Below are 27,797 nucleotides of genomic sequence, written 5' to 3' on the forward strand. Positions count from 1 at the left end.
GGATATTGAGATATCTTTAATACTTCTGGAGTTACAGGCTCTCAAACTTGAGTCAAAGACACAGCAGAAGTGCTTCTTCCCCATGTTTGAGCGCTCACCGTTGGCATATAATGACACACAGATTGATAAAGTCAACAGATTTCACTAATAGATCCACCAATCTCTGTGTGAGAATAAAATAATAATGCTGCCATCTTTCTAAAGTCATGTTTACACCCCTGTGATTGGGCTCCAGAGCTCAGGTGGAAACTGTCATTCTGAGCCTCCTCTACACAACAGAGATTACTCCGTCAATACACATCTGAGACATTCACTATTCTGCCTTTATCACTGTTTATCTTTGACTTTATGCTGAACAAACATCAACACAATCACACATTTGAGCCGGGGAAGTTTCCGAAATTTGTGTGTTTTCACAAGGAAAAGCTTCATATTGAAACAATGAAACCATTGAAAGGAAACGTGTTTTTTATTATGGAATGGATGAATGATCAGGTCCATATCTTGATCTCTCCTGTCCAATCACAGGTGGCCGTGACGGCGGGTAACACGGGATGGAGCGCGGCACACACACACGCGTGCTCATGAGCCTCCAGCGTCTTCAGCGTCCGCGAGCTCTGATAGTCGTAGAAGTGCACTGAACCCGTAGAGCTTCCGGAGACGAGGACGCTTCCATCCGCAGAGAACCCACAATGCACCGCGAAACCCTCCACCTGCAACCAATGAGACGAGAGATTCAGTCACACAACCTGCTCTGGGTATGTGGGTGATCATGTGATGTCTGACCTTGTGTCCCTCGTATCTGCGTCTCTTGTTCATGCGGTACGGCCGCTGGGCGGAGAACAGGGCGATGTATCCGCCATTGGTCTGCGCGATGAAGCTGTCGTCCAATGGGTGGGCGCTCAGACTCGGGCAGGTGTAGCGCTCCTAACAACATCAATCCACAAAACAAACAAGTATAGGAGAAAAGAGGGACTGAATAGATGTGGGGGGAGGGTTATCTTATATATTATCGTCTATTACTAATTTACTATCTAAAATTGCTTTGTCTATGGAGAGTGGTGGCAATGGAAATCATTACATAGGAGAAAAAGGGAAGGAGAAGGAGACTAATACAATGAAGGCAGTATGATGGAGGCGGTGGTGGTGATGAAGATGGTAATAAATAATGAATGGTTAATTTGCTTATGCACATACACACACACACCTATACATTTACACATTTTTATTTCACTTCTGGACTTATGGAATTACTAGATTGTTTATTACTGCACTATTTTGGTCTGTCTGTTGAAGGGGAGAAAAAAAAATTGTGTGTATAAAGTCAGATTTGAATTGTGCGATATAAAGTCAGAATTGTGCGATATAAAGTCAGAATTGTGTGTATAAAGTCAGATTTGAATTGTGCGATATAAAGTCAGAATTGTGCGATATAAAGTCAGAATTGTGTGTATAAAGTCAGAATTGTGTGTATAAAGTCAGAATTGCGTGTATAAAGTCAGAATTGTGTGTATAAAGTCAGAATTGTGTGATAGTCAGATTTGAAGTGTGTGATAGTCAGATTTGAAGTGTGTGATAGTCAGAATTGTGTGTATAAAGTCAGAATTGTGTGATAGTCAGATTTGAAGTGTGTGATAGTCAGAATTGTGTGTATAAAGTCAGAATTGTGTGATAGTCAGATTTGAAGTGTGTGATAGTCAGATTTGAAGTGTGTGATAGTCAGAATTGTGTGTATAAAGTCAGAATTGTGTGATAGTCAGATTTGAAGTGTGTGATAGTCAGATTTGAAGTGTGTGATAGTCAGATTTGAAGTGTGTGATAGTCAGATTTGAAGTGTGTGATATTCAGATTTGAAGTGTGTGATAGTCAGAATTGTGTGTATAAAGTCAGAATTGTGTGATAGTCAGATTTGAAGTGTGTGATAGTCAGATTTGAAGTGTGTGATAGTCAGAATTGTGTGTATAAAGTCAGAATTGCGTGTATAAAGTCAGAATTGTGTGTATAAAGTCAGAATTGTGTGTATAAAGTCAGAATTGTGTGTATAAAGTCAGAATTGTGTGTATAAAGTCAGAATTGCGTGTATAAAGTCAGAATTGTGTGTATAAAGTCAGAATTGTGTGTATAAAGTCAGAATTGCGTGTATAAAGTCAGAATTGTGTGTATAAAGTCAGAATTGTGTGATAGTCAGATTTGAAGTGTGTGATAGTCAGATTTGAAGTGTGTGATAGTCAGATTTGAAGTGTGTGATAGTCAGAATTGTGTGTATAAAGTCAGAATTGTGTGATAGTCAGATTTGAAGTGTGTGATAGTCAGATTTGAAGTGTGTGATAGTCAGAATTGTGTGTATAAAGTCAGAATTGTGTGATAGTCAGATTTGAATTGTGTGATAGTCAGATTTGAAGTGTGTGATAGTCAGATTTGTGTGATAGTCAGATTTGAAGTGTGTGATAGTCAGATTTGAAGTGTGTGATAGTCAGATTTGAAGTGTGTGATAGTCAGAATTGTGTGTATAAAGTCAGAATTGTGTGATAGTCAGATTTGAAGTGTGTGATAGTCAGATTTGAAGTGTGTGATAGTCAGAATTGTGTGTATAAAGTCAGAATTGTGTGATAGTCAGATTTGAAGTGTGTGATAGTCAGATTTGAAGTGTGTGATAGTCAGATTTGAAGTGTGTGATAGTCAGATTTGAAGTGTGTGATAGTCAGATTTGAATTGTGTGATAGTCAGATTTGAAGTGTGTGATAGTCAGATTTGAAGTGTGTGATAGTCAGATGTGATAGTCAGATTTGAAGTGTGTGATAGTCAGATTTGAAGTGTGTGATAGTCAGATTTGAAGTGTGTGATAGTCAGACACTCATCGTCTCTGGAGGAGTGTGTGCGGGTCCTCAGATTAGGGGAAGGAGAAAAGCTCGATGCATCGCGATTCGTTATCCAAAAATTCAGAATCGATTCTGTGTTCAATTCAAACGGCCACTTCACCACTGTGTGTGTGTGTGTGAGTGAGTGTGTGTGTGTGTGTGTGTGTGTGTGTGTGTGTGAGTGTGTGTGTGTGTGGGCATGTTTTTGTGAAATATCAGGACACAAATGTGTATAATGACATGGGTATTACAAAAAGAGGGTGAAATATGAGGACGTTCCCCATGTCCTCACTTTTCAAAATGCTTATAAATCACAGAATGAGGTTTTTTCACAGAAAGTGAACTGCACAGTCTCCTGTGAGGGTTAGGTTTAGGGGCAGGGGCAGTGTGTGTGTGAGTGTGAGTGTGTGTGTGTGTGTGTGTGATGGGTAGGGGCAGTGTGTGTGTGTGTGTGTGTGTGTGTGTGTGTGTGTGTGTGTGTGTGTGTGTGTGTGTGATGGGTAGGTTTAGGGGCAGGGGCAGTGTGTGTGTGTGTGTGTGTGTGATGGGTAGGTTTAGGGGCAGGGGCAGGGGCAGTGTGTGTGTGTGTGTGTGTGTGTGTGTGTGATGGGTAGGTTTAGGGGCAGGGGCAGTGTGTGTGTGTGTGTGTGTGTGTGATGGGTAGGTTTAGGGGCAGTGTGTGTGTGTGTGTGTGTGTGTGTGTGTGTGTGTGTGTGTGTGTGTGTGTGATGGGTAGGTTTAGGGGCAGGGGCAGTGTGTGTGTGTGTGTGTGTGTACTCTGTTAATTATTATTTATATATAAAAATACACACACAAGCATGTATATATTTAAGAAAAAAAAAATATTTTTATATATAAAACATTTATATTTATATATATTATAGATTATATAAATGTATTTACAGTATATACATGCAAATATTTCTTAAATATATACATGAATGTGTGTGTATTTATATATAAATAATAATTAACAGAGTACACACACATATATTATGTAAACACAAACTTTTATTTTGGATGCGATTAATCTTTTGACAGCCCTAGCTCAAACCAAAGTAAACTTTTTTTGTACTTTTAAAGACATTTTTTGTTAATATGTTCTACAGGTGAAAAATTGTCACTTAGTTGTAAATTGAGAACTGATTATTCTTAATAATTATTCTTTGCATAAAGTTATTGTAGAGCCGCTGTAGTGAGATGGACTTTGTAACTTTAGTCTTTAGTGTCTTTTAAGGGTCTTGAGAGTGTAAAGTTGAGCCAATGGAGGCCTTTCAGAGCATCAGATTTCCACTAAAATATCTTCATTTGTGTCTGAAGATGAACGGAGGTCTGACGGGTGTCCAACCACATGAGGCTCAGTCATTAATGACACAATTTACAGTTTTGGGTGAACTAACCCTTTAAACAAGTGAAATCGCATGCAACCGCCCCTTTAAGAATCGTTTTGGGAATCAGATCGTTACTCCCAGAATCGGATCGAATCGCTACGTGCCTTAAGATTCCCAGCCCTAGCTCAGAGAAGCACAAAGGGTCTTACGTGGAATATCTGGTTGGAGAGTTTGGCGGCCGTCTCGAAGTCCCAGGCGATGAGTGTCCGCTCGGCCGAGTCTCGACTGACGGCGTCGGTGCTGCTCACGAACTCTCGGCCGCCGCTCAGGAACAGGACGTCCAGCGTCTGCTGCACCGCAGCTTTATACACACGCAGAACCTGCGACAAACAACACGAGGTCAATCCTGTGCAAACGCTCTGAGCAAAGGCTCATGGGAAGGGTTTGAAATCAGACTGACCTTACGGCTGCGGGCGTCCCAGGCTTTGACCTCTGAACTGAAGCCGCCACTCAGGAACACGTCGGGGTCGGAAGGTCGCGGGGCGACGCAGCTCACCTTAAAGCCGTTCTCCATCCGAGCGATGGTCTGACCTGAGGAGACATCGGTCACACGATCACAGGGTTTTTCTGGGTCAAAAATGGTCTTCGGTGGTAGTTGACACACACACACACACACACACACACACACACACACACACACACACACACACACACACACACACACACACACACACACACACACACACACCCTACCCATGTGATCTGCGAGCGCATTACTGCCAATAAATTTAAAAAATGCTAGTAATTTTTATCATCACATTTTGATATTACATCTTACATCGATGTTTGTTTCTACTGTTCCTCATTTTTTACAGATAATTGTTTTGGTATATAATCATAGCACATTCAGAGCGTTATGAATCAGTGAGTCGATTCAGCGGTTTGAATCGCCAAATTTCAGCATTTTGGCGGTTTGACACGCGATCCGAATCATGATTCGACTCACTGATTCATAACGCTCTGAACCGCTGAATCGACTCACTGATTCATAACGCTTCGAAGCTTCATGAGGCCGTGTTTTGAAATCGTCATCACTATATAAATCATTATTTATGGTTTTTTTGCGCACAGAAACTATTTTCGTCTTCATAAAGTTATTGTAGAGCCGCTGTAGTGAGATGGACTTTGTAACTTTAGTCTTTAGTGTCTTTTAAGGGTCTTGAGAGTGTAAAGTTGAGCCAATGGAGGCCTTTCAGAGCATCAGATTTACACTAAAATATCTTCATTTGTGTCTGAAGATGAACGGAGGTCTGACGGGTGTCCAACCACATGAGGCTCAGTCATTAAGGACACAATTTACATTTTTGGGTGAACTAACCCTTTAATGTAAACTGTCTTTGAATGTTATGGAGCTGAAGAGAATCGTCCTCCTGCATAATTAACTTCCTCTGTGTGTGTTTAATGAAGGACTGTAATTAGCACAGCGATAAGGGACGAGTCTCTCATGAGGGAAATGAGCAGTAAACACACACTGCAAAACACAACATCCGGACGGACTCTGAGGACATTAAGTCAGAACTCACCCGTCTCCACGTCAGTGAGCGCGGCCGAGCCGTCAAACGAGCCGGAGAGGAGGCGTCGCCCGCACGGCAGCCAACACGCATCACGCACCGCCCCCCGGTGGGCGGAGTAAGACCGTAAGCACCGCCCACCACCAACGCCATCCCACACCTACAAACACAGAGACTCTTCTTGAGATTAGGGATGGGCATTTGTCCAAAATATTGTATTTCGAATTTGTTTATTTAAATGACGTTATTTTGAGAAAATTAGAAAGACATTTTTTTTATTCGTCAAGTTGTTGTACCATTTCTGAACAAACTATGATTAGGTAATACACAACAAGCTTACGTTATATCTTAAGATATTCATTCAGGTCAAAACATATACAGTAGGCCCTAAAGAACAAAAGCATTAACTCAATCATTTTCAATGTTCAACTAAATAATTCCAAACATCGCGAGGACGACGATATTATGTAATCAAATACACTTAAAGGTGGGGTAGGTAAGAATGATCTAAAATACTTTTGTCCAAATTTGTTTAAACTTTCTTTAAATGTCAATACATCATTAAAATGTAAGTACTCTGAAAAAGAGAGTATAAAAATCGAGTGACTCTAGACTTTTTAATCTGCAATAAACACCGCTCTTTATTTTCGTTCGGGCTGAATCAAGTGATTGGCTTGGGCTCCTGTCACTCTCTCTCGTTACCATGGCTACCACCGCTTTTGCTCCAGGATCCGCCCACATGCGCCCCAGTGTTGCCAAGGGCTACTTCATCACTGTTGCCGCGGCTGTTTTTCATGTCCGCGGGTTGAATCGACCCCAATTATGGGATATTTTGCCCCGGGATTTGAGAATTTTGGCAGGCAGCCCTACCAAAAAGACACATATTTTACCCCCCAAACGCGATTTTTACCGGAGAAACACGATTGGGCTTGTTTTGGGCTAGTTTTGAGTAGCAATTGGCCGGATTTTGTTGCGAAAATCTGGCAATCCTGGCGCACCCGTTTGAGTTCAAGAGGCTGTATTTCTGCTGGACAGGTCATCTTTCATTCTGATTATACATTTTTTTGGTTTATGTTTTCATGAAGCATGTCTCACTAGCACACGTAGCTGCCTAATATAGCTAACATAACATTACTTAGCATAAAGTTACAATGTTATACACTTAGTGAACCATTAGTAGAGATGATAAATACTCAAAAACATCGCGAGGACGACGATATTATGTAATCAAATACCACAATACACCCAGTGGATGTAGTTATAACTGCGAGATTTAGTGGGATTTATCGTGGATTCACTGCATTTACACAGCAAAGCAATATAGTAATTTTTTTTAAATATTAATTAGAGATCGAATAATCTAATATGCTTGCACACCCCTACTCGAGATGCTGTGACTTTTCCTTATTCAGGGTCATGAATTATATCATGAATAATTATTATATGATTATTGTAATGATGATGAGCTGTAGATTATTGTAATGTTGATGAGCTGTAGATTATTGTAATGCTCATGAGCTGTAGATTATTGTAATGATGATGAGCTGTAGATTATTGTAATGATGATGAGCTGTAGATTATTGTAATGATGATGAGCTGTAGATTATTGTAATGCTCATGAGCTGTAGATTATTGTAATGTTGATGAGCTGTAGATTATTGTAATGTTGATGAGCTGTAGATTATTGTAATGTTGATGAGCTGTAGATTATTGTAATGATGATGAGCTGTAGATTATTGTAATGTTGATGAGCTGTAGATTATTGTAATGATGATGAGCTGTAGATTATTGTAATGTTGATGAGCTGTAGATTATTGTAATGTTGATGAGCTGTAGATTATTGTAATGTTGATGATCTGTAGATTATTGTAATGTTGATGAGCTGTAGATTATTGTAATGTTGATGAGCTGTAGATTATTGTAATGATGATGAGCTGTAGATTATTGTAATGTTGATGATCTGTAGATTATTGTAATGTTGATGAGCTGTAGATTATTGTAATGATGATGAGCTGTAGATTATTGTAATGTTGATGAGCTGTAGATTATTGTAATGTTGATGAGCTGTAGATTATTGTAATGTTGATGAGCTGTAGATTATTGTAATGATGATGAGCTGTAGATTATTGTAATGTTGATGAGCTGTAGATTATTGTAATGTTGATGAGCTGTAGATTATTGTAATGATGATGAGCTGTAGATTATTGTAATGTTGATGAGCTGTAGATTATTGTAGTGTTGATGAGCTGTAGATTATTGTAATGATGATGAGCTGTAGATTATTGTAATGTTCATGAGCTGTAGATTATTGTAGTGTTGATGAGCTGTAGATTATTGTAATGTTGATGAGCTGTAGATTATTGTAATGTTGATGAGCTGTAGATTATTGTAATGTTGATGAGCTGTAGATTATTGTAATGATGATGAGCTGTAGATTATTGTAATGATGATGAGCTGTAGATTATTGTAATGTTGATGAGCTGTAGATTATTGTAATGTTGATGAGCTGTAGATTATTGTAATGTTGATGAGCTGTAGATTATTGTAATGTTGATGAGCTGTAGATTATTGTAATGATGATGAGCTGTAGATTATTGTAATGTTGATGAGCTGTAGATTATTGTAATGTTGATGAGCTGTAGATTATTGTAATGATGATGAGCTGTAGATTATTGTAATGATGATGAGCTGTAGATTATTGTAATGATGATGAGCTGTAGATTATTGTAATGTTGATGAGCTGTAGATTATTGTAATGATGATGAGCTGTAGATTATTGTAATGTTGATGAGCTTTAGATTATTGTAATGTTCATGAGCTGTAGATTATTGTAATGTTCATGAGCTGTAGATTATTGTAATGTTCATGAGCTGTAGATTATTGTAATGTTGATGAGCTGTAGATTATTGTAATGTTGATGAGCTGTAGATTATTGTAATGATGATGAGCTGTAGATTATTGTAATGATGATGAGCTGTAGATTATTGTAATGATGATGAGCTGTAGATTATTGTAATGATGATGAGCTGTAGATTATTGTAATGTTGATGAGCTGTAGATTATTGTAATGTTGATGAGCTGTAGATTATTGTAATGTTGATGAGCTGTAGATTATTGTAATGTTGATGAGCTGTAGATTATTGTAATGATGATGAGCTGTAGATTATTGTAATGTTGATGAGCTGTAGATTATTGTAATGTTGATGAGCTGTAGATTATTGTAATGTTGATGAGCTGTAGATTATTGTAATGTTGATGAGCTGTAGATTATTGTAATGTTCATGAGCTGTAGATTATTGTAATGTTCATGAGCTGTAGATTATTGTAATGTTCATGAGCTGTAGATTATTGTAATGATGATGAGCTGTAGATTATTGTAATGTTCATGAGCTGTAGATTATTGTAATGTTGATGAGCTGTAGATTATTGTAATGTTGATGAGCTGTAGATTATTGTAATGTTGATGAGCTGTAGATTATTGTAATGTTGATGAGCTGTAGATTATTGTAATGTTGATGAGCTGTAGATTATTGTAATGTTCATGAGCTGTAGATTATTGTAATGTTGATGAGCTGTAGATTATTGTAATGTTGATGAGCTGTAGATTATTGTAATGTTGATGAGCTCTAGATTATTGTAATGTTCATGAGCTGTAGATTATTGTAATGTTGATGAGCTGTAGATTATTGTAATGTTGATGAGCTGTAGATTATTGTAATGTTGATGAGCTGTAGATTATTGTAATGTTCATGAGCTGTAGATTATTGTAATGTTGATGAGCTGTAGATTATTGTAATGATGATGAGCTGTAGATTATTGTAATGTTGATGAGCTGTAGATTATTGTAATGATGATGAGCTGTAGATTATTGTAATGATCATGAGCTGTAGATTATTGTAATGTTGATGAGCTGTAGATTATTGTAATGATGATGAGCTGTAGATTATTGTAATGTTGATGAGCTGTAGATTATTGTAATGTTCATGAGCTGTAGATTATTGTAATGTTGATGAGCTGTAGATTATTGTAATGATGATGAGCTGTAGATTATTGTAATGATGATGAGCTGTAGATTATTGTAATGCTCATGAGCTGTAGATTATTGTAATGTTGATGAGCTGTAGATTATTGTAATGATGATGAGCTGTAGATTATTGTAATGTTGATGAGCTGTAGATTATTGTAATGTTGATGAGCTGTAGATTATTGTAATGTTGATGAGCTGTAGATTATTGTAATGATGATGAGCTGTAGATTATTGTAATGATGATGAGCTGTAGATTATTGTAATGTTGATGAGCTGTAGATTATTGTAATGTTGATGAGCTGTAGATTATTGTAATGATGATGAGCTGTAGATTATTGTAATGTTCATGAGCTGTAGATTATTGTAATGATGATGAGCTGTAGATTATTGTAATGTTGATGAGCTGTAGATTATTGTAATGATGATGAGCTGTAGATTATTGTAATGATGATGAGCTGTAGATTATTGTAATGATGATGAGCTGTAGATTATTGTAATGATGATGAGCTGTAGATTATTGTAATGTTGATGAGCTGTAGATTATTGTAATGTTGATGAGCTGTAGATTATTGTAATGTTGATGAGCTGTAGATTATTGTAATGTTGATGAGCTGTAGATTATTGTAATGTTCATGAGCTGTAGATTATTGTAATGATGATGAGCTGTAGATTATTGTAATGTTGATGAGCTGTAGATTATTATTGTAATGTTGATGAGCTGTAGATTATTGTAATGATGATGAGCTGTAGATTATTGTAATGATGATGAGCTGTAGATTATTGTAATGATGATGACCTGTAGATTATTGTAATGTTCATGAGCTGTAGATTATTGTAATGATGATGAGCTGTAGATTATTGTAATGATGATGAGCTGTAGATTATTGTAATGATGATGAGCTGTAGATTATTGTAATGTTCATGAGCTGTAGATTATTGTAATGATGATGAGCTGTAGATTATTGTAATGTTCATGAGCTGTAGATTATTGTAATGATGATGAGCTGTAGATTATTGTAATGATGATGAGCTGTAGATTATTGTAATGTTCATGAGCTGTAGATTATTGTAATGATGATGAGCTGTAGATTATTGTAATGATGATGAGCTGTAGATTATTGTAATGATGATGAGCTGTAGATTATTGTAATGATGATGAGCTGTAGATTATTGTAATGATGATGAGCTGTAGATTATTGTAATGTTCATGAGCTGTAGATTATTGTAATGTTCATGAGCTGTAGATTATTGTAATGATGATGAGCTGTAGATTATTGTAATGTTCATGAGCTGTAGATTATTGTAATGATGATGAGCTGTAGATTTATTGTAATGTTGATGAGCTGTAGATTATTGTAATGTTCATGAGCTGTAGATTATTGTAATGATGATGAGCTGTAGATTATTGTAATGTTCATGAGCTGTAGATTATTGTAATGATGATGAGCTGTAGATTATTGTAATGTTCATGAGCTGTAGATTATTGTAATGTTGATGATGAGCTGTAGATTATTGTAATGATGATGAGCTGTAGATTATTGTAATGTTGATGAGCTGTAGATTATTGTAATGATGATGAGCTGTAGATTATTGTAATGATGATGAGCTGTAGATTATTGTAATGTTCATGAGCTGTAGATTATTGTAATGATGATGAGCTGTAGATTATTGTAATGTTGATGAGCTGTAGATTATTGTAATGTTGATGAGCTGTAGATTATTGTAATGTTCATGAGCTGTAGATTATTGTAATGTTGATGAGCTGTAGATTATTGTAATGTTGATGAGCTGTAGATTATTGTAATGATGATGAGCTGTAGATTATTGTAATATTGATGAGCTGTAGATTATTGTAATGATGATGAGCTGTAGATTATTGTAATGTTGATGAGCTGTAGATTATTGTAATGATGATGAGCTGTAGATTATTGTAATGATGATGAGCTGTAGATTATTGTAATGTTGATGAGCTGTAGATTATTGTAATGATGATGAGCTGTAGATTATTGTAATGTTGATGAGCTGTAGATTATTGTAATGATGATGAGCTGTAGATTATTGTAATGTTGATGAGCTGTAGATTATTGTAATGTTGATGAGCTGTAGATTATTGTAATGTTCATGAGCTGTAGATTATTGTAATGTTGATGAGCTGTAGATTATTGTAATGTTGATGAGCTGTAGATTATTGTAATGATGATGAGCTGTAGATTATTGTAATGTTGATGAGCTGTAGATTATTGTAATGATGATGAGCTGTAGATTATTGTAATGATGATGAGCTGTAGATTATTGTAATGTTGATGAGCTGTAGATTATTGTAATGATGATGAGCTGTAGATTATTGTAATGATGATGAGCTGTAGATTATTGTAATGTTGATGAGCTGTAGATTATTGTAATGATGATGAGCTGTAGATTATTGTAATGTTCATGAGCTGTAGATTATTGTAATGATGATGAGCTGTAGATTATTGTAATGATGATGAGCTGTAGATTATTGTAATGATGATGAGCTGTAGATTATTGTAATGTTGATGAGCTGTAGATTATTGTAATGATGATGAGCTGTAGATTATTGTAATGATGATGAGCTGTAGATTATTGTAATGATGATGAGCTGTAGATTATTGTAATGTTGATGAGCTGTAGATTATTGTAATGTTGATGAGCTGTAGATTATTGTAATGTTCATGAGCTGTAGATTATTGTAATGTTGATGAGCTGTAGATTATTGTAATGATGATGAGCTGTAGATTATTGTAATGCTCATGAGCTGTAGATTATTGTAATGTTCATGAGCTGTAGATTATTGTAATGTTCATGAGCTGTAGATTATTGTAATGTTCATGAGCTGTAGATTATTGTAATGATGATGAGCTGTAGATTATTGTAATGTTGATGAGCTGTAGATTATTGTAATGATGATGAGCTGTAGATTATTGTAATGATGATGAGCTGTAGATTATTGTAATGATCATGAGCTGTAGATTATTGTAATGTTGATGAGCTGTAGATTATTGTAATGTTGATGAGCTGTAGATTATTGTAATGTTCATGAGCTGTAGATTATTGTAATGATGATGAGCTGTAGATTATTGTAATGTTGATGAGCTGTAGATTATTGTAATGATGATGAGCTGTAGATTATTGTAATGTTCATGAGCTGTAGATTATTGTAATGTTCATGAGCTGTAGATTATTGTAATGTTGATGAGCTGTAGATTATTGTAATGTTGATGAGCTGTAGATTATTGTAATGTTCATGAGCTGTAGATTATTGTAATGATGATGAGCTGTAGATTATTGTAATGTTGATGAGCTGTAGATTATTGTAATGTTGATGAGCTGTAGATTATTGTAATGATGATGAGCTGTAGATTATTGTAATGTTCATGAGCTGTAGATTATTGTAATGTTCATGAGCTGTAGATTATTGTAATGTTCATGAGCTGTAGATTATTGTAATGTTCATGAGCTGTAGATTATTGTAATGTTCATGAGCTGTAGATTATTGTAATGCTCTACTGGGTGGTTGCCCTGCTCGCCTAATAAACAAACTCCAGCTGGTCCAAAACGCAGAAGCTCCAGTTCTTACTAGAACCAGGAAGTATGACCATATTAGCCGCTTCTGTCAACACTGCACTGGCTGCCTATTAAACATCGCATACATTTTAAAATCTTGCTTATTACTTACAAAGCACTAAATGGTTTATCTCCAGTACTTGAGCTCTTAACACATTATCCTCCATCACGTCTACTGCGCTCTCTAAACTCTGGCCAGTTGATCATACCGAGAATATCCAAATCAACTGCTCCACCCTCCAGAGACGCTTCCTCCCTTCCTCTTGTGCTGTGCTTTATTATTAAACACACACACACACACACACACACACACACACACACAGCATCTGATAGCGGCAGCTCTCATTTCCGACTGAGACGCCGTGGGCAGAACAAGCTGGCCGTGATCCAACATCACCTCACCAAATCCAGCAGAAACACACTGGTCAACTCACACACACACACACACACACACACACACTACAGATGAGTTCTGACCCACACACCAGCAGAAACACACTGGTCAACTCACACACACACACACACACACACACACCGTGAACACACGCCCGGGGAGAAGTTGGGGGTTCGGTGCTTTGCTCAAGGGTCTCACCTCAGTCGTGGAGGAGAGCGCTGGTTATTCACTCCCTGAGACTCGAACCCGCAACCTTTGGGTTACAAGTCCAACTCTCTAACCATTGCCCCATAGGCAGTAAGTGAATGTGTTAGAAGCAGGAAAAATGGGCAAGCGTAAGGATTTGAGTGAGTTTGACAAGGGCCAGATTGTGACGGCTAGGCATCTCCAAAACGGCAGCTCTTATGGGGTGTTATTTGAGGTTAGTTTTGGTAAGTTTGGGTCGTGTTAGGTTAAATTAGGTTGGGTTATGTTCTGTTAGGTTGAATTGTGATAGGTTAGGTTGAGTTAAGTTAGGTTAAGTTGGGTTGGGATAGGTTAGGTTGGGTTATGTCAGGTTAAGCTGGGATAGGTTAGGTTGGGTTATGTCAGGTTCAGTTGGGTTGGGATAGGTTAGGTTGGGTTATGTTCTGTTACGTTGAATTGTGATAGGTTAGGTTGAGTTAAGTTAGGATAGGTTAGATTGGGATAGGTTAGGTTGGGTTATGTCAGGTTAAGTTGGGTTGGGATAGGTTTGATTCGGATAGGTTAGGTTGGGTTATGTTCGGTTAGGTTGGGAAAGGTTAGGTTAGATTAGGTTAAGTTAGGTTGGGTTATGCTCTGTTAGTTTGAATTGTGATAGGTTAGGTTGAGTTAAGTTAGGTTAAGTTGGGTTGGGATAGGTTAGGTTGAATTATGTCAGGTTAAGTTGGGTTGGGATAGGTTAGGTTGGGTTATGTTCGGTTAGGTTGGGTTGGGATACGTCAGGTTGGGTTATGTCAGATTCAGTTGTGTTGGGATAGGTTAGGTTGGGTTATGTTCGGTTCAGTTGGGTTGGGATAGGTTAGGTTGAATTATGTCGGGTTAAGTTGGGTTGGGATAGGTTAGGTTGGGTTATGTTCGGTTAGGTTGGGTTGGGATACGTCAGGTTGGGTTATGTCAGATTCAGTTGTGTTGGGATAGGTTAGGTTGGGTTATGTTCGGTTCAGTTGGGTTGGGATAGGTTAGATTGGGTTATGTTCGGTTCAGTTTGGTTGGGATAGGTTAGGTTGGGTTATGTCAGGTTAAGTTGGGTTGGGATAGGTTAGGTTGGGTTATGTTTGGTTAGGTTGGTTTGGGAAAGGTTAGGTTAGATTAGATTGGGAAAGGTTAGGTTGGGTTATGTCAGGTTAAGTTGGGTTGGGATAGGTTAGGTTGGGTTATGTCAGGTTAAATTGGGTTGGGATAGGTCAGGTTTGGTTATGTTTGGTTAGGTTGGGTTGGGAAAGGTTAGGTTAGATTATATTGGGATAGGTTAGGTTGGGTTATGTCAGGTTAAGTTGGGTTGGGATAGGTTAGGTTGGGTTATGTCAGGTTAAGTTGGGTTGGGATAGGTTAGGTTGGGTTATGTTTGGTTAGGTTGGGTTGGGAAAGGTTAGGTTAGATTAGATTGGGAAAGGTTAGGTTGGGTTATGTCAGGTTAAGTTGGGTTGGGATACGTCAGGTTGGGTTATGTCAGGTTCAGTTGGGTTGGGATAGGTTAGATTGGGATAGGTTAGATTGGGATAGGTTAGGTTGAGTTATGTTTGTTTAGGTTGAATTGTGTTACGTTAGGTTGAGTTAAGTTAAGTTAAGTTAGGTTAGGATAGGTTAGATTGGGATAGGTTAGATTGGGTTATGTCAGGTTCAGTTGGGTTAGGTTATGTCAGGTTAAGTTGGGTTGGGTTATGTTTGGTTAGGTTGAGTTACGGTGTGTTGTGTTAGGGTTAGGGTTAGGATTAGGTTAGGGTTAGGCCCTAACCCTAACCCATGCTCGCCCCTATACCAACTAGGCTATTAAAAGAGATGCTACCAGAGGTCATAGATCCTCTTCTTAATATCATTAATTCATCTTTGTCATTAGGATATGTACCGAAAACTTTTAAGTTGGCTATTATTAAACCACTTATTAAAAAAACGCAACTTGATCCTACAGATTTAGTCAATTATAGACCAATCTCAAATCTACCCTTTCTGTCAAAAATACTTGAAAAGGCAGTGTCTTCACAATTATGTTCCTTTTTAGAAAGAAATGGTATCTGTGAGGATTTCCAGTCAGGATTTAGACCGTATCATAGCACTGAGACTGCTCTCATCAGAGTTACAAATGATTTGCTCTTATCATCCGATCGTGGCTGTATCTCTCTATTAGTGTTACTCGATCTTAGCGCTGCATTTGATACTATCGACCACAACATTCTTTTGAATAGACTCGAAAATAATGTAGGTATTAGTGGAATTGCATTATCATGGTTTAAATCATACCTATGCGACCGTTATCAGTTTGTAGTAGTAAATGAAGATATGTCACAGCGATCGCAAGTTCAGTATGGAGTACCACAAGGCTCAGTGCTAGGACCGCTACTCTTCACCCTGTACATGCTGCCACTGGGAGATATCATTAGGAAGCATGGCGTTAGTTTTCATTGTTATGCTGACGATACTCAGCTCTATATTTCTTCACGCCCTGAAGAAACTTACCAATTCACAAGATTAACGGAATGCATAGCTGATATAAAACATTGGATGACTGGTAATTTCCTGCAACTCAATTCAGAAAAAAATGAATTTTTAATTATTGGACAAAAAAGCTCCACAAGTAGTAACCTAGAATACTGTCTAACACTTGATGGCTGTTCTGTCCAGTCCTCGTCGTCAGTGAGGAACCTGGGTGTGCTCTTTGATACCAATCTTTCGTTTGAAAGCCACGTTTCTAGCATCTGTAAAACTGCTTTCTACCATCTTAAAAATATATCTAAATTACGGCACATGCTCTCAATGCAAAATGCTGAACAGTTAGTTCATGGGTTCATGACCTCAAGGTTAGATTATTGTAATGCTCTACTGGGTGGTTGCCCTGCTCGCCTAATAAATAAACTCCAGCTGGTCCAAAACGCAGCAGCTCGAGTTCTTACTAGAACCAGGAAGTATGACCATATTAGCCCAGTTCTGTCAACACTGCACTGGCTGCCTATTAAACATCGCATACATTTTAAAATCTTACTTATTACTTACAAAGCACTTAATGGTTTAGCTCCCCAATACTTGAGCGAGATCTTAACACATTATCCTCCATCACGTCTACTGCGCTCTCTAAACTCTGGCCAGTTGATCATACCGAGAATATCCAAATCAACTGCAGGCGGTCGATCCTTTTCCTATTTAGCACCTAAACTCTGGAACAGTCTTCCTAACATTGTTCGGGAAGCAGACACACTCTGTCAGTTTAAATCTAGACTAAAAACACATCTCTTTACTGTGGCATACACATAAAACACTTTTTCAATGAAATGATTGTTAGGCTGCATTAACTAGGTCAGCCGGAACCGGGAACACTTCCCATAACACCTGATGTACTCGTGACATCATCAGAAGAACGGCATCTACGCTAATGATAGTCTCTCTGTTTTATCCCGAGGTTTACTGCAGTCAGCCGGATCCGGGCCGTATCCAGATCAGATGGTGGACCTGCGCTAGAGAAGACCAACACAGGACCCCGAAGTGTCTGGGAGACCGTGATTAGACTCCCCCTGAAACTGCCTCATCGACACGGCATCTCAATAAACCCGTCTCCTGCGTGTTGCCTCCGATCATTCGAATATTGCACTTTAATAATTATTTAATCAACATCATCCTCAATAAACCCGTCTCCGGCGTGATGACTCAGATTGTTCGAATATTGCACTTTAATAATTATTTAATCAACATCATCCTCAATAAACCCGTCTCCAGCATGTTGCCCCCGGTCCCTCGAATATTCTGATCTATTATGACCTCCGAGCTGTAAAACTGCCAGAATAATAATAATAATACGCTGTTTGTTAATTGGCCAGAGGAGAACTGCCCCCCCGACTGAGCCTGGTTTCTCCCAAGGTTTATTTTTCTCCATTAGGTCACCTAATGGGGTTTTGGTTTCCTTGCCACTGTTGCCTCTGGCTTGGCGTGCTCAGTTGGGGACACTAAATTTTTCAACTAAACATCGAAATACATCTAAATAATAAACTAAATTAACCATTTAAACTAAATTACTGATCAAATTATTAATCTAAAGCCCACACTGTCACTGTATGATACTTGAAATTTTTCCAGAATGGCTATACAGCTGAATAAAGTTATGCTGCATTATTTTCCTGTTTAACACTGTAAAGCTGCTTTGAAACAATCTACATTGTTAAAAGCGCTATATAAATAAAGTTGACTTGACTTGACTTAGGTTGGTTGTATTCGGTTAGGTTAGTTTTGGGAAGTTTGGGTCGTGTTAGGTTAGGTTGAGTTGAGTTATGTCAGGTTAAGTTGGGTTGGGATAGGTTAGGTTAGATTAGATTGGGATAGGTTAGGTTGAATTAAGTTAGATTGGGATAGGTTAGGTTGAGTTATGTCAGGTTAAGTTGGGTTGGGGTGAGTTAGGTTGGGTTGGGTTAGGTTGGGTTATGTCAGGTTAAGTTGGGTTATGTTCGGTTAGGTTGGGATAAGTTAGATTGGGTTAGGTTGGGTTGGGTTATGTCAGGTTAAATTGGGTTATGTTCGATTAAGTTGGGATAGGTTAGGTTGGGTTATGTTTGGTTAGGTTGGGATAAGTTAGAATGGGTTAGGTTGGGTTGGGTTATGTCAGGTTAAGTTGGGTTATGTTCGGTTAGGTTGGGATAGGTTAGGTTGGGTTATGTTCGGTTAGGTTGAATTGTGTTAGGTTAGGTTGAGTTAAGTTAGGTTAGGATAAGTTAGATTGGGATAGGTTAGGTTGGGTTGGGTTATGTCAGGTTAAATTGGGTTGGGATAGGTTGGGTTAGATTAGAATGGGATAAGTTAGGTTGGGTTATGTCAGGTTAAGTTGGGATAGGTTAGATTGTGTTGGGTTAGTTTAGGTTAGATTGGGATAGGCTGGAATAGGTTAGTTTAGATTGGGTAAGGTTGGTTTGTGTTGTGTTAGATTGGGTTATGTCAAGTTAGATTGGGTTATGTCAGGTCAGGTTAGGTTGGGTTAGATTAGGTTTTGTCAGGTTAGGTTAGGTTGGGTTGAGTCAGGTTAGGTTGGGTTGGGTTAGATTAGGTTTTGTCAGGTTAGGTTAGGTTGGGTTGAGTCAGGTTAGGTTGGGTTAGATTAGGTTTTGTCAGGTTAGGTTGGGTTGAGTCAGGTTAGGTTGGGTTGAGTCAGGTTAGGTTGGGTTGGGTTAGATTAGGTTTTGTCAGGTTAGGTTAGGTTGGGTTGAGTCAGGTTAGGTTGGGTTGAGTCAGGTTAGATTAGGTTAGGTTAGGTTGGGTCAGATTAGGTTTTGTCAGGTTAGGTTAGGTTGGGTTGAGTCAGGTTAGGTTAGGTTGGGTTAGATTAGGTTTTGTCAGGTTAGGTTAGGTTGGGTTAGATTAGGTTTTGTCAGGTTAGGTTAGGTTGGGTTGGGTCAGATTAGGTTTTGTCAGGTTAGGTTAGGTTGGGTTGAGTCAGGTTAGGTTAGGTTGGGTTAGATTAGGTTTTGTCAGGTTAGGTTAGGTTGGGTCAGATTAGGTTTTGTCAGGTTAGGTTAGGTTAGGTTGGGTCAGATTAGGTTTTGTCAGGTTAGGTTAGGTTGGGTTGAGTCAGGTTAGGTTAGGTTGGGTTAGATTAGGTTTTGTCAGGTTAGGTTAGGTTGGGTTGGGTTGAGTCAGGTTAGGTTAGGTTGGGTCAGATTAGGTTTTGTCAGGTTAGGTTAGGTTGGGTTGAGTCAGGTTAGGTTAGGTTGGGTTAGATTAGGTTTTGTCAGGTTAGGTTAGGTTGGGTTGAGTCAGGTTAGGTTGGGTTGAGTCAGGTTAGGTTGGGTTGGGTTAGATTAGGTTTTGTCAGGTTAGGTTAGGTTGGGTTGAGTCAGGTTAGGTTGGGTTAGATTAGGTTGGGTTGAGTCAGGTTAGGTTGGGTTAGATTAGATTAGGTTTTGTCAAGTTAGGTTAGGTTGGGTTGAGTCAGGTTAGGTTGGGTTAGATTAGGTTGGGTTGAGTCAGGTTAGGTTGGGTTGAGTCAGGTTAGGTTGGGTTGAGTCAGGTTAGGTTAGGTTGGGTTAGATTAGGTTCCCCTTCGAGGGAACGAGACACTGCGTCGTCGAGTGACGACACTCTGGGAACGCCCCCAGCGTTACGCATCTGAAGTATGAATGAAATCAAGCCAATCTGATTGGTGGTGCGTCGTGACGTAGTAGATGACGGCATACCCGGAAGATACAAAAGGAAGCTGATGCAAACACACACTAGCTTTTTTGCTCTTCAGCGAATCGCTCTGTGTTTTGTCAGTCTTATTTGGTGTTGTTTGTCTACCAGCGTTGTTCACAAGCAGGGCTCGCGAACCCCGTGGCTGGTCCCGTGTCAGTCGAAAAAAAAAAAAAAAAAGACAGCACGGTTGATCAATCATGGGACTCGCAGATGGGCTGTCAGGGGAACGTGAGAGTGCTGAGGCATCTTCTCCTTCCCTGGTGACAGTTCCATTGTTCTCCTTCCCCTAGGTGGAGGAGCCGATGCGTGAGCTAGGGCTGTCCAAATTGCTCAAAAATGACGTTCGAATATTCCCTCTAAAAAGCATGAATATTCGAACTATTCGAACATCTGGTTGCGCATTTTATCAATGACGCGCATTACGTCAATAACAGGACAAATGAATACAAAGAGACATAACTACTTATATAGGTAGTCTAGTTAAGTTTAAACATATTTGACAACGTATTACCTACACAAAAACAAGTAAATCAACTAATGGCTAAGACCGCAGACCTCTCTCTCTCTCTCTCTCTCTCTCTCTCTCTCTCTCTCTCTCTCTCTCTCTCACTCTCTCTCACTCTCTCTCACTCTCTCTCACTCTCTCTCACTCTCTCTCTCTCTCTCTCTCACTCTCTCTCACTCTCTCTCTCTCTCTCTCTCTCTCTCTCACTCTCTCACTCTCTCTCTCTCTCGCCCTCACGCTCTCTGCATAACGGTTTAAATGAACACACACATTTTGAGACTGATCAAGAGTTTTGTGCAAGCAATTTAAGGTTGTGACTCTTGTCCCAAATATAGCAGGCTTCATTCAGTGATTGAAACAAATATTAATATAAGTTTTACAGCATATTATTGAACGCTCTGAGCGAGCTGTGCTGTGGTAAACATGGAACGTTTCCTTGACATGAAACGGTAAATAATCAAACCAGTGGAAGCAGTGCATTTATCCTTCATTCATGCAATATCTCTTCAGTCAGTCCCTCGGTTCCATTGCTTGACTGAACTCCCTGAAGCCGCCTCATCCACGACACTGATCGCTCTCACGTCCTTATGAATGAACTAAATTAATTTCTCCGTTATGGCCTCTTGTCGTGTTGCAGACAGAGAGCTTGTGGCGCGCGATGCAAAGTAAAGGGTGGTCCAGTTTGCACATACAAATGAGTTGCTTATATTTACAAAACGAGCCTACAAAAGCATAAAAAAGCCCGTTTAATAAAGAAAAGTTCACGAAACTAAGTGAAAACTCACTAAAGTGTTTAGTGAAATTAGGAAACATTTAGATATCATAAATTGAGTTGTATAAGTTAACGTTACATTTCTACATACATTTTGTTCTCATGTCACAAGTAATATCAAGGTTTATTTTGATCTGTTTTACATGATTCTTTTGTAGTGTGGTTTTCGGTGAAGTGTACTAAAATAAATATCGTCACCTGTGTACATTAGCCCACTTCTTCTCCACGCTTTTCCTGATAGTTTATAGAACAATTACTCTGAGTCGCCATCTGTCGTTTCAAAGAAAAGCACAACGGCGAGCGCGTCGAGTATAAACACCTCGTCCGTTTGGGGAGGAGCGCGCGCAGTCAGCGGAGGCTCGCGCTCTGGAGACGGGCCAAAGTACACAAGGCTTCACTCGCAAAGCAGACAGACACGCCTCTACTACCGCGGGCGTTTTTTCCCCCACATTTTTTTAGTCGTTCGAATATTCATTTTCACCTTCGAAATTCGTTTTTTAAAAACTATTCGAATATATATTCGAATTTAGAATATTCGTTGACAGCCCTAGCGTGAGCTGTCTGATTCTGAGGAATTAGACATGCTCCGTATCGAGGCTCGCCATTTCCTAGTGCAAGATTCAATCTCGCGTTGCCAAAAAACAAAAAAGGCAGCGCGTAGGTTCGAGTCTGCTAGTAAAGTGATACAACGTGATACGGTGAAATGTGATACTGTTGGGTGCGAGGCATGCGGTCAGCGCCTGAGGGTACTGGCTGTTTTCATTGAGAAATATCTCGACGCGTACTGCCGTGCGCTTTTCGGGTGTTTCAGCCTCGCGCCTGTTTGGCTTTTTTTCCCGAGGGATGAAAGCCAATTGTATTATAACGGCTCCAGCCACGTTGCTGAGGCAACGTGTGGTTACGAGCCACATAAATACAATAAAACAGTATCGTCTGATGATTAGGGCTGCATTTATTTCTGAGGAATTAAATAATATATGATCTGACTTTGAGGAGTTAGATATTCAGCCTATCATTCAGACCATATTATGGCTGCATTTAATTCTGAGGAATTAAATTAAAGTATTATCTAACGTGAGGAGTTAGATGTATTTTTTATTCAGCCTATTATTCAGACTAGGTTGCACGGGTTGGGTGATTATGATGGCATTTCATTCTGAGAAATTGAGTGTCATGTTATCTGACTTTGATAAGTTAGATACTTTAATCGGTCTGTCACCCAAGCGTGTTTGACTTGTCTGGATATTCATCTAAGAGGGAGCCCTCCTGAAGTTGATGTCGTTCTCGCCGCCTGGTGGCCTGCGGGACACATCAGTTTCAGGCCATTGCTAATCGCAGTGTCCGCCCTAGTGTTGCGGCCCTGTCGAGCTGCTCCCTTAGATGAGGCCCCTGCTGGCCAGCCCCCTCTCCCGGGTAGGAGCGACCGAGGTCGTTTTCCCCCAGGAGCTCTCGGGAAGTCAGTGCTGTGTTCCCGCCGTCAAAGACGCTTCGGGCCTCACTGATTTCCCGCGCACACACGCCGCCTTCGTCGCCTCCAATAGGACTTGTGACTGGGCAGCGAACGTGTGCGCCCACCGAAAATCGAAAATGAGTTTCGGTTGACACCCGAGGCCAGCCTCGAGAGGCTGGTTCCCTTAGTAGATTATCTCGGCGCATGGTCATGCCTTCCGAGTGTGTCTACGTGGGTCCTGCAGACTGTAGAGCTGGGTTACAGACTTCAGTTCGGTTCTCCTCCCCCGAAGTTCAACGGGGTGGTCCGGACTGTGGTCGGCCCAGAGCAGGTTCGGGTTATGGAACAAGAAGTACAAGCCCTTTTAGCCAAGGAGGCCATAGAAGGGGTCCCTCTGGCAGACAGGGAGTCCGGGTTCTACAACCGGTACTTCCTAGTTCCAAAGAAGGATGGTGGGTTGCGTCCGATAATAGATCTCAGGCTCTTGAATCGGTCTCTGAGGAGATTCAGGTTCAAGATGCTCATAATTCCAGCCATCGTGAGTCAGATCCAGTCCGAGGACTGGTTCGTCACGATAGATCTAAAGGACGCATACTTCCATATTTCCATCCTTCCATGTCACAGGAAGTTCCTGGGGTTTGCTTTCGGGGGCGAAGCGTACCAATATCGGGTTCTTCCCTTCGGCCTGGCACTCTCCCCTCGCGGTGGCGGTTCGGCATCGAGATGTCGTTCTGGCCCACATCAGATGCTTGGGGCTGAGACTCAACACGAAAAAGAGCGTGTTGACGCCCTCCCAGCGGACTACGTTCCTGGGGGTTGTATGGGACTCCATGTCGATGCGGGCACAAATGTCCCCCGCACGCGTGGAGTCCATACTAGCGATGGTCTCCTGAGTGAAACCGGGCCGCAGCCTCACTGTGAAGCAGTTTCAGAGACTGCTGGGGCTCATGGCAGCAGCGTCCAAGGTGATACCTTTTGACCTGCTGCACATGAGACCCCTACAGTGGTGGCTGAGGGCCAAGGGGTTTTCCCCGAGGGGAAATCCATTTCATATGATCAGGGTAACGCGCAAATGCCTTCGTTCCCTCGTTATATGGCGGAAACCTTGGTTCCTGTCCCAAGGACCAGTGCTGGGAGCATCATGTTGCCGGAGAGCCGCTTCAACAGATGCTTCCCTCACTGGCTGGGGCGCGGGCATGGACAGCCGCTTTGCGAGAGGTCTGTGGGAGACCCGGCATTCTTCATGGCACATCAACTGCCTGGAGATGCTGGCGGTCTACAAAGCTCTGAGGAGCTTTTACCCGGACCTCCGCGGCCACCATGTCCTGATACGCTCAGACAACACCTCGGTTGTCGCGTATCTCAATCACCAGGGGGGTTTGAGGTCACGCCCTCTGTGCAGACTGGCGCATCAAATCCTCCTGTGGTCCCAGGGGAAGTTATCGTCTCTCAGGGCGATGTACATTCCCGGGGACCAAAATCAGGGATCAGACATCCTGTCGAGGCAGGGGCTGAGGCCCGGGGAGTGGCGACTCCACCCAGGGGTGGTGGAGGCCATGTGCGAGAGATTCGGCCCAGTGGAAGTGGACCTGTTCGCGTCTCGAGAGACGTCCCACTGTCCACTGTGGTTCTCTCTCAGGCATCCAGTTCCGTTAGGGCTGGACGCCATGATGCAGACGTGGCCGAGGCTGCGTCTGTACGCATTTCCCCCGATCGCTCTGCTCCCGGGAGTTCTGGAGCGGGTCCGCTGGGAGGGCATCAGCCTGCTCTTAGTAGCACCCCAGTGGCCCACTCGAGTATGGTTCTCGGACATCATAGCTCTGCTAGACGGCTCTCCGTGGCAGGTTCCTCTGAGGAGGGATCTGCTCTCTCAGGCAGGGGGCACAATATTTCACCCCCGGCCAGAGTTATGGAGCCTTTGGGTCTGGCCCCTGAGGGGGCTCGGTACCTAGAGGCGGGCCTGTCAGCAGAGGTGGTCGAGACCTTACTCAGCTCCAGGGCTCCTTCTACCAGGAGACTGTACAGCCTCAAGTGGAATGTATTTTCCACTTGGTGTAGAGAGCGTGAGGTGGATCCAGTTAACTGCCCAGTGGCTTCAGTGCTGGAGTTCCTCCAAGATCGCTTCTCCGCTGGTCTTACCCCGTCCACCCTGAAGGTGTACGTGGCTGCCCTTGGGGCTTTCCACGCACCTCTAGGTGATGGACCTTTGGGGAAGCACCACCTGGTTGTACAGTTCCTCCGTGGGGCTCGGAGGATGAGGCCGGTAGCTCGCTCCAGAGTCCCAACCTGGGACCTGGCGGTGGTTCTGGAAGGGCTGGCTGAGGCCCCCTTCGAGCCACTGGAGCTGGCTGAGCCTAAGAACCTGACCCTGAAGGTGGCCTTTCTCCACGCCATTACCTCTCTGAGGAGAGTGGGAGATCTCCAGGCCTTGGCGGTCACGCCAACCTGCCTGAGGTTTGCCCCCGGCAGAGTAAGGGCCATCCTTCACCCTAGACCGGGTTATATACCCGAGGTTCCATCTCAGGGAGCCCGGTCTCTGGTTCTTCAGGCTTTCCATCCCCCTCCCCACCTGACGGCGGAAGAGGGGAGACTTCATCTGCTCTGCCCGGTCAGAGCTCTGAGTGTTTATCTAGAGAAGTCTTCCCATTGGAGAAGGTCAGACCAATTGTTGGTGTGCTTTGGCTCACCCAAGAAGGGGCTGCCTGTGTCCACTCAGACAATCAGTAACTGGATCGTCCAGGCTATAGCCACGGCTTATAGGGTGCGCAATTTGCCTTCACCCATGGCCGTGAGGGCCCATTCCACCAGGAGCATGGCTTCCTCAGTGGCCCTCCTTTCTGGCGTCTCGCTTCAAGAAGCATGCGAGGCGGCCGGATGGGCCACCCCGCACACCTTCATAAGATTTTACAGTCTGCACCTCCCGGTGACGCCTGGTGCTCGAGTTCTTGCGTCCTGAGTGTGCCTGGGGTTCCAGCTTCACACTGGGACGTGGGGTGATTTCGGTGTGGCCTAGTGGGTATTAACGTTCCCCAGAGTGTCGTCACTCGACGACGCAGTGCGAGTTCCCTCAAAGGGGAACGTCTCGGGTTATGACTATAACCCTTGTTCCCCGAGAAGGGAACGAGACACTGCGTCTCGTCGCCACACCTATCACGGCTAGAGCGCTTGCTTCTTCGCAAAAAAGCTAGTGTGTGTTTGCATCAGCTTCCTTTTGTATCTTCCGGGTATGCCGTCATCTACTACGTCACGACGCACCACCAATCAGATTGGCTTGATTTCATTCATACTTCAGATACGTAACGCTGGGGGCGTTCCCAGAGTGTTGTCACTCGACGACGCAGTGTCTCGTTCCCTTCTCGGGGAACAAGGGTTATAGTCATAACCCGAGATGTTTTGTCAGGTTAGGTTGGGTTGGGTTAGATTAGGTTTTGTAAGGTTAGGTTAGGTTGGGTTGAGTCAGGTTAGGTTGGGTTGAGTCAGGTTAGGTTTTGTCAGGTTACGTTAGGTTATGTTGAGTCATACCTTGCAGGTGTGGTCCATGGAGGCGGAGAGCAGCAGGTGACTGAGCTGCTCCACTGGGCTCCACTGTAGTGTGTTGACTGGCCCCTGATGGGCCTGAAGGCAGCTCTGCAGGCGTTTGGGCAGCTCCACCCGCCCAGGCTTCCGGCCCAGGAACATCCGGACTCTCTCAGAGCTCTGGGTCAGCAGTCCAGCTCCAGCTGATGGACATGAGCTCTGGGTCAGCACTCGAGCTCCAGCTGATGGACATGAGCTCTGGGTCAGCACTCGAGCTCCAGCTGATGGACATGAGCTCTGGGTCAGCAGTCCAGCTCCAGCTGATGGACATGAGCTCTGGGTCAGCACTCGAGCTCCAGCTGATGGACATGAGCTCTGGGTCAGCAGTCCAGCTCCAGCTGATGGACATGAGCTCTGGGTCAGCACTCGAGCTCCAGCTGATGGACATGTGTCCGGTGCCTCTGCTGACCGGGCCGATGCTGGGCCGATGCGCTGTCTCTTCGGCACATACGGCCTGACTGCGGCCGGCTGCGCTCTCTTCAGGCTCTGCGGTACTGATGAAGAGGAGGAGGAGGAAGAGGAGGAGCTGAAGATGAGGGCGTGGTCATTACAGAGCTCCAGCTGAGGCTGAGGAGCAGCAGACTGAGCCTCTGGATCACTGTCAGAATCCTCATAATCCACCAGTGAAGCCATGATGAGCTCTCACAAACCACCACACCTGTCTGCACGGAGAACAGAGTCAATAACCACACACACTCACACACACACACACACACACACACACACACACTCACACACACACAACAAGAGCTGCGGTTCTGGAGATGCTCTGACCCAGTCTCTAGCCGTCACAATCTGGCCCTTTTCAAACTCGCTCAAATCCTTACGCTTGCCCATTTTTCCTGCTTCTAACACATCAACTCTGAGGACAACATGTTCACTTGCTGCCGAATATATCCCACCCACTAACAGGAGATCATCAGTGTTATGGCCATAATGTTATGCCTGTTATACCGGTCATAATGTTATGCCTGATCGGTGTGTTTTTATTTATATATATATATACACACACACTCATATATACATACATAATTTAATTAAAATTAGAAAATAAATGAATATATTAGATTAAGAAAAATCTAGTTACTTTTATAAATAAAACGGTCAAACGAGAGTTCCACTACTTTAAACAGAGATACAATTACACACATGTCTATTTATATAAATTACAGAAAATAAAAAAGCCGAATACAGCTTGAATTTATTATAATAATAAAAAAATAAAGCGGCAGAAGACACTAGATGGCCCAAAAACTCACAGGAGAGACTGATATCAGCATCATCTGTTATTGAACACTGATCCGTCGAACCACAATATAAGCATTCGTGTCTCATTTTAAG

At 41.8% G+C, this 27,797-nt stretch overlaps 1 protein-coding gene across 2 annotated transcripts in view; it reads right to left on the reverse strand.

Moving 5' to 3' along the window:
- Window positions 1-27,797, reverse strand: part of wdr25 (WD repeat domain 25) — a 27,910-nt gene continuing 113 nt past the window's right edge. The window contains exons 1-7 of one of the 2 annotated variants that reach the window (XM_079832960.1): window positions 27,716-27,797; window positions 26,403-27,118; window positions 5,773-5,920; window positions 4,650-4,780; window positions 4,399-4,569; window positions 787-927; window positions 1-713 (exon numbers count right to left, since the gene is read on the reverse strand). The exon at window positions 27,716-27,797 is cut by the window's right edge and continues 113 nt beyond it. In XM_079832960.1, coding sequence (XP_079689086.1) covers window positions 492-713; window positions 787-927; window positions 4,399-4,569; window positions 4,650-4,780; window positions 5,773-5,920; window positions 26,403-27,089 — 1,500 coding nt within the window. In that variant the 5' untranslated portion in view covers window positions 27,090-27,118; window positions 27,716-27,797 and the 3' untranslated portion in view covers window positions 1-491. Of the gene's footprint in view, window positions 928-4,398; window positions 4,570-4,649; window positions 4,817-5,772; window positions 5,921-26,402; window positions 27,119-27,715 lie in introns of both variants that reach the window. The other variant, XM_079832959.1, reaches the window with a different exon arrangement.

Source organism: Gobio gobio (genome assembly GCF_949357685.1).
Source record: "Gobio gobio genome assembly, chromosome: 13".
NCBI classification, from domain to species: Eukaryota; Metazoa; Chordata; class Actinopteri; order Cypriniformes; family Gobionidae; genus Gobio; species Gobio gobio.